The sequence below is a fragment of the Canis lupus genome, chromosome X (genome assembly GCF_011100685.1).
Source record: "Canis lupus familiaris isolate Mischka breed German Shepherd chromosome X, alternate assembly UU_Cfam_GSD_1.0, whole genome shotgun sequence".
Taxonomy (NCBI): domain Eukaryota; kingdom Metazoa; phylum Chordata; class Mammalia; order Carnivora; family Canidae; genus Canis; species Canis lupus.
In genome coordinates this window covers 64,909,201-64,924,979 of record NC_049260.1, presented here as the reverse complement: position 1 = coordinate 64,924,979, position 15,779 = coordinate 64,909,201, and the positions used below count along the sequence as shown (strand labels likewise).

The 15,779-nt window shown below is 34.9% G+C and overlaps 1 protein-coding gene across 2 annotated transcripts in view; it reads right to left on the bottom strand.

Moving 5' to 3' along the window:
* Positions 1-15,779, bottom strand: part of CYLC1 (cylicin 1) — a 134,450-nt gene that overhangs the window by 43,661 nt on the left and 75,010 nt on the right. For both annotated transcript variants that reach the window (XR_005385970.1, XM_038586553.1), the window contains exon 3: positions 1,201-1,241. Coding sequence is in view for 1 of the 2 variants with exons in the window: in XM_038586553.1 (XP_038442481.1) it covers positions 1,201-1,241 (41 nt within the window). In the remaining variant the exon portion in view is untranslated. The remainder of the gene's footprint in view (positions 1-1,200; positions 1,242-15,779) is intronic.

Sequence of the window (15,779 nt, the reverse complement as noted above, 5' to 3'; positions counted from 1 at the left end):
CTGACCTTAATGACATCCAAGCCACAGAAATTAGGGTTACATACCCAAATACTGACTTTAGTTCAGAGAATTCTATTTAAAAATGGCATATACACCCTTGAGGGCATCCAGAATAAAGTGATCAAACTAGGTGGATGCTCTAACATCAAAAGAAGAAATGATGAAGTAATTCAGAATAGTTCTCTTAGAGATAAGGAGACTAATGAGACATGTGATCACTATATCAAATACTTAAAGAATTCTTATATGAAAGTGTAGTAGTAATAGTAATAACAGAATAGCTGCAATGCTAACACTTATATAGTGCTTACTATCTGTCAAATAGTAATTTTCACAACCCTTTGAATTAGATAATAATTTTTATAATTGCTTCCATTTTATAGATGTACAAAAATGAAGCATGGAGAGAGGTTAAATTGCTTGCCAAAAATCATAAAGTACAAGAGCTAAGATTCAAAGATATTTTGGATCAAAGTCCATGATTTTAATCACAATGTTAGAAAATTCTATGTATTTCCTAAGGGGAGGATTAGATTCCATGGGTAAAACTTATATCAGTGCAGGCAGATATCAGCTCAATATATAAGGAGACTTTTCCTTAAGTTGTAGCTGTTCAACAAAATGAAATGTCCATTTTCATGATTTTGACTATATATTTTTCTTTACTTTGGGTTTCAGAATTGTGGATTTTAAATAAAAGGAAAACTTATGCAATTGAGGTTGGTTTTTATAATGAGGAAGGAAAAACTATTTCCTTTTAAAATAGCTAGTAAAAAACCTCATCAAGGTTAGAAATATTTTTTAAGATTTAAAAAAAATTAAAGATTTTTATTTATTTTGAGAAAGAGAGAGAGAGAGAGAGAGAGAAAAAAGAGCACAAGCAGGGGGAGGAGCAGAGGGGAGAAGTAGACTCCCCACTAAGAAGGGAGCCAGATGTGGGACTTGATCATGACCTGAGCTGAAGGTAGGTGCTTAACTGACTGAGCTACCCAGGTGCCCAAGGTCAGAAATATTTTAATCAAACACACATTCCAACACACATACACATACACACACATATATAGGTACTTTTAAATTTTAAGAAAAATATCGGAGTATTTTATGCTCTATTACATTGAATGGAAGATACAAGCTATTTGTCCCTAAAATAATTGTAAATGTAATGTAAATAATATTGAACTTCAAAGACTCAATTCTTACTTGATATGGAATTATCATTTGTTCTGATGTTTACTTCTTGCCTGTTAAAAAAAATCCTCAATTAAAGTCGTGCGGTATTTAAAGATAAGTAATAATAGTAATGTGTCAATAATAATTTATAGTATGATATGATATGATATGATATGATATGATATGTTATGATATAATATAGAACATATACCAGTGATAATGTCTGGTATCAAAAAGACAAAAAATAAGTATTTGTGACGATATGGAAAAGGAAACACTTGAACACTATTGGTAAGAATGTAAACTGCTTCAACTACTGTGGAAAACAGCATGGAAATTTCTCCAAAAACTAAAACTAGAAGTACTGTATGATCCAGCAATTCCACTTTTATGTATTTACCTGAGGAAAATAAAAACATTAATTCAAAAAATATATGAGCCACTATGTTTACTACAGATTTATAATACATAAGATATAGAAGCAACATAACTGTCCATCCATAGATAAATAACTAAAGAAGATGTAATATATATATATATATGAATATTACTCAACCATAAAAAGAATTAAATCTTTTCATTTGCAGCAACATGGATGAACCTAGAGGGTATTATGTAAAGTGAAATAAATCAGATAAAGATATAAAAGCTGCTATATGGTTTTACTTATACTTGGAATAAAAAAAAACAATAAATATATAAACAAAAATAGAAACAGACTCATGGGTACAGAGAACAAGCTAGTGGTTGCCAGAGGGGAAAAAGGTGGCAGGATGAACAAAATAGGTGAAGAGGATTAAGAGGTACAAAATTTCAATTATAAAATAAATAATAGAGATGAAATATATAGCACAGGAAATACAGTGAATAATATTTTAATGATACATATACTGACAGATAACCACACTTACTGAGGTGAGCACTGCACAATGTATATAATTGTTAAATCATTATGTTGTACACCTGAAACTAATATAATATTGTATGTTAAGTATACTTCAATAAAAAAGTAACGTAAATTTTAAAACATGACAAAATACTATATATTTTCTAAGTATTATTCAATATTATAATAGTTTGCATTATAAACATTGATGATTAGATAACAAAATACATTAATTAAATTTGTATTATGGCTAACAATAATAATGATATTGTTAATAAGCCTTCAATAATAATACTTCAATGAATTTTTTAGTATAGTTGATGCAATGTTGCATTAGTTTTAATTGTACAACATAGTGATTCAACAAGTTTACACATTGTGTTACATTCACTACTATCCCAATACATTGCTGCTACAATATAACTATATTCCTTATGCTATGCCTTTTATTCCCATGAATGTCAACTATCAGTTCCCTGCATTTATAGGTCTTATTCTGTTTTTGCTTGTCAACTATTTTTTTTTTTTTGAGATTCCACTTACAAATGAAACTATATGGTATTTCACTTTCTCAGCCCGATTTATTTCACTTAGCATAACAGCCTTAAGGTCAATCCATGCTGTCTAAAATGGAAAGATCTTATTCTTTGCAATAAGAATTAGATTATACTTTCTATATTATGGTGGCATAATATTCCACTGTGTGTGTGTGTGTGTGTGTGTGCGCGCGCATATGTGCACCTGTGTTCTTTTCTTTTTTTGTATATACTTTTTATTGGAGTTCAATTTGTCAACATATAGCATAACATCCAGTGCTCATCCCATCAAGTGCCCCCCTCAGTGCCCATCACCCAGTCACCCCAACCCCCTACCCACCTCCTTTCCACCATCCCTTGTTGGTTTCCCAGAGTTAGATGTCTCATGTTCTGTCACCCTCTCTTGATATTTTCCACTCATTTTCTGTCCTTTCCCCTTTATTCCCTTTCACTATTTTTTATATTCCTCAAGTAAATGAGAGCATATAATGTTTATCCTTCTCTGATTGACTTACTTCACTTAGCATAATACCCTACAGTTCCATCCACGTTGAAGCAAATGGTGGGTATTTGTCATTTCTAATGGCTGAGTAATATTCCATTGTATACATAGACCACAGCTTCTTTATCCATTCATTTTCGATGGACACTGAAGCTCCTTCCACAGTTTGGCTATTTTGGACATTGCTGCCATAAACATTGGGGTGCAGGTGTCCCGGCGTTTCATTGCATCTGTATCTTTGGGGTAAATCCCCAGCAGTGCAATTCCTGGGCCGTAGGGATCTATTTTTAACTCTTTGAGGAACCTCCACACAGTTTTCCAGAGTGGCTGCACCAGTTCACATTCCCACCAACAGTGCAAGAGGGTTCCCCTTTCTCCACATCCTCTCCAACATTTGTGGTTTCCGGCCTTGTTAATTTTCCCCATTCTCACTGGTGTGAGGTGGTATCTCATTGTGGTTTTGATTTGTATTTCCCTGATGGCCAGTGATACGGAGCATTTTCTCATGTGCATGCTGGCCATGTCTATGTCTTCCTCTGGACAGCTAAATGTAAATGAATATAACTGGACCACCTATTAATGGGAAACACAAAAATAAACTCATAATGGACTAAAACCCTATATTTGAGACATGAAACACTTAAAATCCTAGAAGAAAACCCAGGAAAAATGTCTGTGACATCAACTATAACAAAATTTGTCTATACATGTTTCCTAAGGCAAAAGGAACAAAATCAAAAGTGCACTATTGAGACTTCATCAAAATAAAAAGATTTTGCACAGGAAAAGAAACTATTAACAAAACCGAAAGACAACCTACTAAATGGGAGAAGACAAATGCAAATGATATATCTGATAAAAGTTTAATATTCAAAATATATAAAGAACTTATACAGCTTAATACCAAACAAAACCCACAAGCAATCTGATTAAAAAATGGGCAGAAGACCTGAATAGACATTTTTCTAAAGAAGACATTCAGATGAGCAATAGATACATCAAATGATATTCAACATCACTAATAGTGAAATGCAAATCAAAACCAATCACTGAAATATTATCCTACAGCCTTTAAAGTGGCTAAAACACAAGAAATAAAATTTGAAAAGGGAGAATGTGGAGAAAAAGGAACCCTTCCTTATACATTCTTGGTGAGAATGTAAATTGGTATAGCCATGATAAGAGTATGGAAGTTCCTCAGAAAATTAAAAATTAAAATACCATATGAGCTAATAATTCCACTACTGGGTATTTACAAAAAGAAATAAAAATATTAATTCTCAAAGATAGATGTGCATTTGTTTATGCAGCAGCATTTATAATAGCCAAGATATAGAAGCCAACTAATTGCCAATGAATACATCAGTGGATAAAGAACACAGGCACAGGGGGTGGGACAAGATGGCAGAGGAGTAGAGTCCCCAAGTCCCCTGTCCCCACCAACTAACCTAGATAAATTTCAAATCATCTTGAAAAACTATGGGTTCGACCTGATATTTAAAGAATGAACAGCTGGAATGCTACAGAGAGGAGTTTGCACTTCTAACAAGTACAACTAGTTTTAAGCCACTCTGTACTGAGTAAAATGACTAGAAAGAAGAACTCACCACAAAAGAAAGATCAGAAACAGTATTCTCTCCCACAGAGTTACAAAAGATGGAGTACAATTTGCTGTCAAAACCAATTCAGAAGCACAATTATAAAGCTACTGATGGCTCTGGCAAAAAAAGCTTTATGCTTTTTGAATCCTTTATGGATTCAAGAGACTTCATGAATGCAGAATTTAGAAAGAATCAGGCCGAAATAAAAATCAGTTGAATGAGAAGCAATCCAAATTGGAAATCCTAATGACAAGGGTTAATGAGGTAGAAGAACGAGTGAACGACATAGAAAACAAGTTGATGGCAAGGAAGGAAGCTGAGGAAAAAAGAAAAACGATTAAAAGACCACGAGGAAAGGTTAAGGGAAATAAATGACATCCTCAGAAGGAAAAATCTACATTTAATTGGGGTTCCAGAGGATGCCTAAAGGTACAGAGGACCAGAAATCATATTTGAACAAATCATAGGTGAGAACTTCCCTAACTTGAGGAGAGAAACAGGCATTCAGATCCAGGAGATAGAGAGATTCCCCCCTAAAATCAATAAAATCCGTTCAACACTTAAACATTTAAGAGTAGAACTTGCAAATTCCAAAGATAAAGTGAAGATCCTTAAAACAACAAGAGACAAGAAATGCCTAACTTTTATTGGGAGAAATATTAGATTAACAGCAGACCTCTCCACAAAGACCTGCCAGGCCAAAAAAGGCTGGGAGAATATATTCAGGGTCCTAAATGAAAGAAACTTCAGCCAAGAATACTTTATCCAAGGCTCTCATTCAGAATAGAAGGAGAGATAAAAACTTCCAATAGGCAGAAACTGAAAGAATATGTGACCACCAAACCAGCTCTGCAAGAACTATTGACTCTGGAAAAGAAAGAGGAAGCCCAAAGAAATAAGCCACAAAAAAAAGGGACTGAGTAGGTATTACGATGACACTAAATTCATCTTTCAATAGGAACTCTGAACGTGAATGGGCTTAATGATCCCATCAAAAGATGCAGGTTTTCAGACTGGATAGAAAAGCAAGACCCATCCATTTGCTGTCTACAAAAGACTCATTTGAGACCTATGGGCACCTCCAGACTAAAAATGAAAGGTTGAAGAACAATTTACCATTCAAATGGTCCTCAAAAGAAAGCAGGGGTAGTAATCCTCATATCAGATAAATCAAAGATTATCCCGAAGACCGTAGTAAGAGATGAAGAGAGACACTATATCATAATTAAAGGATCTATCCAACAAGAGGATCTAACAATCATGAATATTTATGACCCTAATGTGGGAGCTGACAAGTATATCAATCAATTAATAACCAAAGTCAAGACATAGATAATAAACGCTTATACTGGGAGACTTCAACATGGCACTTTCTGGAAACAACAGATCTTCGAAGCACAACATCTCCAAAGAAGCAAGAGCTTTAAACGATACACTGAACCAGATGGATTTCACACATATTTACAAAACTTTACATGTAAACACAACTGAATACATATTTTTCTCAAGTGCACATGGAAATTTTTACAGATTAGACCACATATTGCATCACAAATCAGGTCTTAACTGATACCAAAAGAATGGGATTGTCCCCTGCATATTTTCAGACCATAATGCTTTGAAACTTGAACTCAATCACAAGAAGGAATTTGGAAGCAATTCAAACACGTGAAGGTTAAAGAGCATCCTGATAGAAGATGAAAGGGTCAACCAGGATATTACAGAAGAATTAAAAAGATTCATTGAAACTAATGAGAATGAAGATGCAACTCTTCAAAATCTTTAGGATACAGCCAAAGAAGTCCTGAGAGAGAAAGACATGGCAATGCAAGCATCCCTCAAAAAATTGGAAAAAAAAACTCAAATACACAAGGAAACCTTGCACCTAAAGGAACTAGAGAAAGAGCAACAAATAAAACCTACACCCAGCAGAAGAAGAGAGTTTATAAAGATTCGAGCAGAAATCAATGAAATAGAGACCAAAAGAACTGTAGAACAGAACAACAAAACCAGGAGTTGGTTCATTGAAATAATTAGTAATATAAATAAATCATTAGCCAGCCTTATTAAAAACCAAAGAGAAAGACTCTAATTAATAAAATCAGGAATAAAAAAGGAGAGATCACCACCAATACCAAGGAAATACAAATGATTTAAAAAACATATAAGAGCAGCTGTATTCCAATAAATTGGGCAATATAGAAGAAATGGATGCATTTCTGGAAAACCACAAATTACCAAAACTGGAACAGGAAGAAATAGAAAACCTGAACAGGCTGATAACCAGGGAGGAAATTGAAGCAGTCATCAAAACCTCCAAAACACCAAATTCCAGGGCCAGATGGCTTCCAAGGGGAATCCTATCAAACATTTAAAGAAGAAACAATACCTATTCTACTAGAGCTGTTCTGAAAGATAGAAACAGATGGAATACTTCCACTTGTTCTATCACCTTAATTCTAAAACCAAAGACCCCACCAAAAAGGATAATTATAGACCAATGTCCCTGATGAACACAGATGCAAACATTCTCAACAAGATACTAGCCAATAGGATAAATTGGGCAATTTATTCACCATGTCCAAGTGGGATTTATACCCAGGATGCAAGGCTGGTTCAACACATGTAAAGCAATCAATGTGATAGATAATATCAACAAGAGAAAAAACAAGGACCATATGATCCTCTCAATAGATGCAGAGAATGCATTTGACAAAATACAGCATCCATTCCTGATCAAAACTCTTCAGGGTGTAGGGATAGAGGGAACATTCCTCAGCATCTTAAAAGCCATCTATGAAAAGCCCACAGCAAATATCATTCTCAATGGGGAAACACTGGGAGCCTTTCCCTTAAGATCAGGAACAAGACAGGAATGTCCACTCTCACCACTGCTTTTCAACATAGTACTAGATGTCCTAGGCTCACCAATAAGACAACAAAAAGAAATAAAAGACATTAAAATTGGCCAAGTAGAAGACAAACTCTCCGCCTTTGCAAATGACATGACAATGTACATAGAAAACCCAAGAGAGTCTACCCAAAGATTGCTAGAACTCATACAGCAATTTGGCAATGTGTCAGGATACAAAATCAATGCCCAGAAATCAGTGGCATTTCTATACACTAACGATAAGACTGAAGAAAGAGAAATTAAGGAATCAATCCCATTTACTTTTGTGCCCAAAAGCATCATATACCTAGGAATAAACCTAACCAAAGAGGGAAAGGATCTATACCCTAAAAAGCACAGAACACTTCTGAAAGAAATTGAAGAAGACACAAAGAGATGGAAAAATATTCCTTGTTCTTCGATTGGAAGAATTAATATTGTGAAAATGTCTATTCTACCCAGGGCAATTTACAAGTTTAATGCAATCCCTATCAAAATACCATGGACCTTCTTCAGATAGTTGGAACAAATCATCTTAAAATTTGTGTGGAATCAGAAAAGACCCCGAATAGCCAGGGGAATATTGAAAAAGAAAACCAGAGCCGGGGGCACCACAATGCCAGATTTCAATTTGTACTACAAAGCTGTGATCATCAAGATAGTGTGGTTCTGGCAGAAAAACAGACACATAGATCAATGGAACAGAATAGAGAATACAGAAATGGTCCTTCAACTCTATTCAACTAATATTCGACAAAGCAGGAAAAGCTATCCGCTGGAAAACGTACCATCTCTTCAATAAATGGTGCTGGGAAAATTGGACAGCCATGTGCAAAAGAATGAAACTAGATCATTCTCTTAAACCATACACAAAGATAAACTCAAAATAGATGAAAGATCTAAATGTGAGACATGAATCCCTCAAAATCCTAGAGGAGAACACAGGCAACACCCTTTTTGAACTTGGTCACAGCAACTTCTTGCAAGATACGTCTATGAAGGTAAGGGGAAAAAGCAAAAATGAATTATTGGAAATTCATCAAGATACAAAGCTTCTGTACAGGAAAAGAAACAGTCAACAAAAATCAAAGACAACCTACAGGATGGGAGAAGATATTTGCAAATAACCTATCAGATAAAGGGCTAGTATCCAAGATCTATAAAGAACTTATTAAACTCAACAGCAAAGAAACAAACAATCCAATCATGAAATGGGCAAAAGACATGAACAGAAATTTCACCAAAGAAGACATACACATGTTCAACAAACACATGACAAAATGCTCTGCTTCCCTTGCCATTAGGGAAATCAAAATCAAAATCACAATGAGATACCACCTCTTACAGTGAGAATGGTGAAAATTAACAAGACAGGAAACAACAATTTTGGAGAGGATGTGGGGAAAGGGGAACCCTCTTGCACTGTTTGTGGGAATGTGAACTGGTACCGCCACTCTTGGAAACTGTGTGGAGGTTCCTCAAAGAGTTAAAAATAGATCTGCCCTACGACCCAGCAATTGCACTGCTGGAGATTTACCTCAAAGATATAGATGCAGTGAAATAAATGGCAGGACACCTGCACCCTGAGGTTTATAGCAGCAATGTCCACAATAGCCAATCTGTGGAAGGTTCCTCGATGTCCATTGAAAGATAAAGATGTGATGTGTATATATATATATATATATATATATATATATATATATATATATATATTTGGCAATGTGTATATATATATATACACACACACATATATGTACATATATATATTTACATACACACACAATGGAATATTACTCAGTCATTAGAGACAACAAATACCCACCATTTGCTTCAATGTTGATAGAACAGGAGGGTATTATGCTGAGTGACGTAAGTCAACTGCAGAAAGACAAACATTATATGGTCTCATTCATTCGGGGAATATAAAAAAAATTACTGAAAGGGAATCAAGGGGAAAGGAGAGAAAATGAGTGGGAAATATCGGAGAGTGTGACAGAACATGAGAGACTCCTAACTCGGAAACGAACAGGGGGTAGTGGAAAGGAAGGTGGGCAGGGGGATGGGGTTACTGGGTGACGGGCACTGATGGGGGCACTTTACGGGATGAGCAGCGGGTGTTATGCTATATGTTGGCAAACTGAACTCCAATAAAATATATATACCAAAAAAAGTAAAAAAAAAAAAAAGTAAAGATATGGTGTATCTTGAAATCTGGAATTGAGGTATCTCTAGTTTTCTTATTTTTTTTCCTCAAGACTGCTTTGGCTATTTGGAGTCTTTTAATAGTTTCATAGAAATTTTATTATTATTTGTCTAGCACTGTGAAAAATGTTGGCATTTTGTTAGGGATTTGCTTAATCTTTAGATTGTTTTGGGGAGTATGTACATTATAACAATGTTGGTTCTCCATTAGTATAAAATATCTTCCCATTTGTTTGTGTCATCTTCATTATCTTTCATCAGTGTTTTCTAGATTTCAGAGTACAGTCTTCCAACTCCTTAATTAAGTTCATTTTTACAGATTTTATAATTTGGGGTGCAATTGCAAATTATGTATTTTTCTTAATATCTCTTCCTACTACTTTGTTATTAGGGTGTAGAAATACTACTGATTTATTGGTATCAATTTTGTAACCTGCAACTTTACTAAATATATTTATCAGTTCTAGTAGGTTTTTTTGATGGAATCTTTTAGATTTGTATTCTAAATTCATATCATTTCCAAATAGTGAAAGTTTAACATCTTTACCAATATGAAAGCCTCCTATTTCTTTTACTTGCATGATTGCTGTGGATAAGACTTCGGTACTATGCTGAATAAAATGGTGAAGTTAGACATCTCTGTCTTCTTTCTGATTTTGAGCAAAAGCTGTTAGTTTTTCACCTTTGAGTATGATGTTAGCTGTGTACTTTTCATATATGGTTTTTATTACGTTGAGATATGTTCCCTCTAAACCCCCTTTCTTGAGAGTTTTTATCATGATTGTATGTTGTATTCTGTCAGAGGAGGTTTTTTTTGCATATATTGAAATGACAATATGATTTTTTTCTTTGTTTTGTTGTAGTGTGTTATGTTGACTGATTGACCAATATTAGACCACCCTTGCATAACCAAAATAAATCTAATTTGATTGTGGTGGGTGATCTTATAATGTATTTTTGTATACAGTTTGCTAATATTTTGGGGGGAGGTTTTGTTTCTGTGTTCATTAGGTAAATTGACATGTATTTTTCTTTTTAAAAATGTATTTGGTTTTGGTATTAGTGTAATTCTAGTGTGGTAGAATGTATTTGGATATTTTTCTCCTTTTTCTATTTTTTAAGAATATTTTTAGAATAATAGTGAAAGGGAATATAAGGGAAGGGAGAAGAAATGTGTGGGAAATATCAGAAAGGGAGACAGAACGTAAAGACTGCTAACTCTGGGAAATGAACTAGGGGTGGTGGAAGGGGAGAAGGGCGGGAGGTGGGAGTGAATGGGTGACGGGCACTGGGGGTTATTCTGTATGTTAGTAAATTGAACACCAATAAAAAATAAATTAAAAAAAATATTTTTAGAATAAATCTTCTTTATTTAATTTTTTAAAGATTTTATTTATTTATTTATTTATTTATTTATTTATTTATTTATTTATTTATTTATGATAGACACACACACACACACACAGAGGCAGAGACACAGGCAGAGGGAGAAGCAGGCCCCATGTAGGAGGCCCGACATGGGACTCGATCCCAGGATTCCAGGATCATGCCCTGGGATGAAGGCAGGCGCTTAAACTGCTGAGCCACCCAGGCTGACCAGAATAAATCTTCTTTAAATGTTTCATATAATTCACCTGTGAAACCATTTGGTCCAGGATTTTTTTTTTTTTTATATTTTTTAGTTTATTGCTCAATTTCATTACTAATAATTGGTCTGTTCAGTTTTACTATTTATTCCTGATTCAGTTTTCAAAGATTGTTTCTAGAAATTTATCCACGTCTTCTAGGTTGTCTATTCGTTGATACACAAATTTTTGTATTATTCACTTATAATTATTTGTATTCCTCTTGTGTCATTTATTATTTCTCCTCTCATTTTTAATTTTATTAATTTGGGTACCTTACCTTTTTTTCTTGATGAGTCTGGCTAAGGATATATCAAATTTGTTTATCTTTTCAAAGAATCAGCTCATGTTTTCATTGATACTTTTTTCTATTGGCCTTTTAGTCTCTATGCATTTATTTCCCTTGACCTTTATTATTTCCTTCCTTTTACTCACCTTGGCCTTTTTGTTCTTGTTTTTCTAGTTCCTTTATATGTTAGGTTAGATTGTTTATGTGAGATTTTACTCCTTTGTTTAGATAGGCCTATATCCCAATATATTTCTTTTTTTTTATTGGTATATCCCAATATATTTCTTACTTAGAAGTGATTTTACTGTGTCCCAAAGATTTTGCATTTTCATTCTCATTTGTCTACATTTATTTATTTTTCATTTCTTCTTTGACTGCTTTATTAACACATTGATTTTTTAGTGTCATATTGTTTTGCCTCCATTTGTTTCTGTTTGTGGCCTATTCTACTCTTTTTTTCTTATGATAGATTTCTAGTTTCATACTGCTGTGATTAGAAAAGATGCATGGTATTATTTTAATCTTCTTAAATTTATTGAGGCTTGTTTTATGGTCTACCATGCGATTTATTCTGGGTAACATTCCATGTGGACTTGAAAAGAATGAATATACTATTGTTTTTGGATGGAATGTTCTATATACACCTCTTATGTTGATGTTGTCCAATGTGTCATTCAAAGACATTGTTGATTTTCTGCCTCGATGATCTATCCATTGATGTAAGTGGATTGTAAAGTCCCTTACTATCATTGTGTTGCTATCAATTTTTCCCTTTATTTCTTTTAATATCTGTTTTATGTATTTAGGTCCTCCAGTGCTGGGTCTGTAGATATTTATAATTGCTATAGTCTCTTGTTAGAGTATCATTATGTAATGTAACATTCTGTAATGCTTTTACCTTTTGTTAGCAGTCTTTGTTTTAAAGTCTATTTTACTATACATAAATAGTCTATTTTTTCTGATTTCAGTATCGCCACCCTGTTTTTTGTTATCCTTCCATTTGCATAGTATATGATTTTGTTTTTATCCCGTCACTTTTAGTCTCTTTATCTATATATGATTTTATTTTTATCCCTTCACTTTTCGTCTCTCGCTTTAAAAAAAAAAAGATTTTATTTATCTATTCATGAGAGACACAGAGAGAGAGGGACAGACATAAGTAGAGGGAGAAGCAGGCTCCATGCAGGGAGCCCGATGTGGGACTCAATCCTGGAACCCCAGGATCACGCCCTGAGCAGAAGGCAAACGCTCAACCACTGAGTCACCCAGGCGTCCCTACTTTTAGTCTCTTTATCTATAGATCTGAAGTTTGTCTCTTGTCAGCAGCATATAAGGATGTTGTTATTATTGTTATTTATTTTTATTTTTATTTTTTTATTATTGTTGTTTAATCCATTCCACTCCACCATGTCTTTGATTAAATCATTCAGGCCATTTATTTTTAATTATTGTTATGTACCTATTTTCATTTTGTTAATTGTTGACTGTTTTGTAATTCTTCTTTATTCCTTTCTTCTTCTCTTGCTCTCTTTCTTTTTAATTCCTAGTTTTTATAGTGTTATTTTTAACTTTATTTTTTATATATCTATTGTAGGTTTTGGGTTTCTGTTTGCCATGATATTCATATATAACATCATATGTAAATAGCATTCTGTATTAAATACATTGTCATTTAAGTTCAAAAAACATTTTAAAATTTTATTTCTTTATTTTTCCCTTCTTTTTTACTCCTTCCTCTATGTTTTATATATATGTACATAGTTATATATATAATCATTTATATATTATATATAGTCTTTTTACATCTTTTTATTAATAATTTTCTTATGTCTAATTAGGGTCATTTTTTTCACTTAAAAAGTCCCTTTATCGGGATCCCTGGGTGGCGCAGCGGTTTAGCGCCTGGCTTTGGCTCAGGGCATGATCCTGGAGACCCGGGATCGAATCCCACGTCGGGCTCCCGGTGCATGGAGCCTGCTTCTCCCTCTGCCTATGTCTCTGCCTCTCTCTCTCTCTCTGTGTGTGACTATCATAAATAAATAAAAAAAAATAAAAAAAGTCCCTTTATCATTTTTTATGTAACCGGCATAGTGGTGATAGACTCTTTTAGTTTTGTTTATCTAGGAAATTATTTATCTCTCCATCAAAGCTGAAAAATCCTGTCAGGTAGAGCATTCTTGGTTGTAGATATTTCCTTTCAGCATTTTGTATATATCATTCAAAATGGCATTCCCTTCTGGCCTGTAAAGATTCTGCTGAAGGCTTATGAGTCTTCCTTATAGGCAACTTTTAGTTTCTTTCTTGCTGCTTTAAGGTTCTCTAACTTTAACTTTTGACATTTAAAAAATATTTTATTTATTTATTCATGACAGACAGCGAGAGAGGCAGAGACATAGACAGAAGGAGAGATAGGCTCCCTGTGGGAAGCCTGATGTGGGATTCAATCCCAGGACCCTGGGATCATGAGCTGAACCAAAGGCAGATGCTCAACCACTGAACCACCAGGCAACCCTTAATATTTGACATATTAAGTATTTCTGTCATGATGTGGACATCTTTGGTTCATCTTGTTTATAATTCTCAGTGCTTCCTAGAATTGGATGTCTATTTCCTTCCCTATGTTAGGGAATTTTTCAGTATTATTTCTTTGAATATATATATTTATAACCCTTTCTATCTCTTCTTCTTCTGGGGCCTCTATAATGTATTTGTTCCCTTGCTGTTGTCCAGGAGATCCCTTAACCTGTTCTCAAATTTCATTTTCCTTTTGCTTTTTGTCATTCAGTTTGAGTGTTTTACATTACTGTGCCTTCCAGATCATTGATACATTCTTCTGTATCTGCTTATCTGCCACTGATTGTATTGTCTGTATGTGTTTTTATTTTCAGTTATTGTATTCTTCAACTATAATTGCTTCTTTCTTATATTTTTTGTTTGCCTTTATTGAAGGTCTTATTGAGTTATTCCACTCTTTTGTCCAGCCTGGTATCTTTACAATCATTACTTTAAATTCTTTATCAGGCATATTTCTTATCCCCTTTTCATTTACTCATCTATAAGAGTTTTACTTTTCTCCCCCACTCCCTTTTTTTTGGAGAACATTTATCTGTCTCTTATTTTGCTTGACTTTCTATGCTTGTTTCTATGGCTTAGGCAGAACAGCTACGTCTTCTAAACTGAAGGAATTCTCTTGTGCATGGTTGTCCCCTATGTAGACTGTGTGTTTGGTGACTTTTCCTGCCATAGCTAGAGCTAGGGTTGGCATAGGCTGTGGTCTTGGGGCTTTCCATGTAGTGAAAACCCTGTCAGGACAACTAAAAATGAAGTGGATGCAGGCAGGTTTTTCACAGCATTCTATGCACTGAAGAAATGCTAGCAGGGAAGCTAAAGGTGAAATCAGTGTAAACCATAGTGTTCTGGGGCTCTCTGTGTAGGAGCTGGCTTGGCAAGGTGGCTGGAGCTGATGTAGTTTGCAGTCAGGAGGTGCCTATTCTCTCCATGCAGAGGATGCCTTGGCAGGATAGCTGAAACTCAAGCGGGCACAACCTGGGGGCACATGGATTTCTGCACACATAGGGCACCTTGGCAAGATAACTGAAGCAGAAGTGGATGTAAACCAAATTGTTCCTAAATTCTCTGTACAGAGGGTGCCCTGAGGAGTGGCTGGAGCTGAGATGGGGTACAGTGTGGGAGTTCCTGGTATGCTCTGTGCAGTGGGCATCTTGGGAGGATTGTTAAAGCTAAAATGGCTATGGGCTGTTGTAACCCTGAGGGTCTCCATGAAAAATGTGTCATGAAAGGACAGCTGAACCTGAATCTGGTACAAGCCTGAGGGTCCTGGCTCTCCACACGGAGGGTGGTATGGAAAAATTAATGATGCAGAATTCAGTGCAAGCCACAGTATCTTAAAGTACTCAGTGCAGTGGTGCACTGGCCATGTGGCTGGAGCCAAGGTTGGGATGTATGATAGTGTTCTGAGGTGTTCCACACAACATGTGCCCTGGTGGGGTGTCTGAAGCTGATGCATGCATGAACCTGCAGTTCCTGGGATGCTTCATATCAGGGACACCTTGGG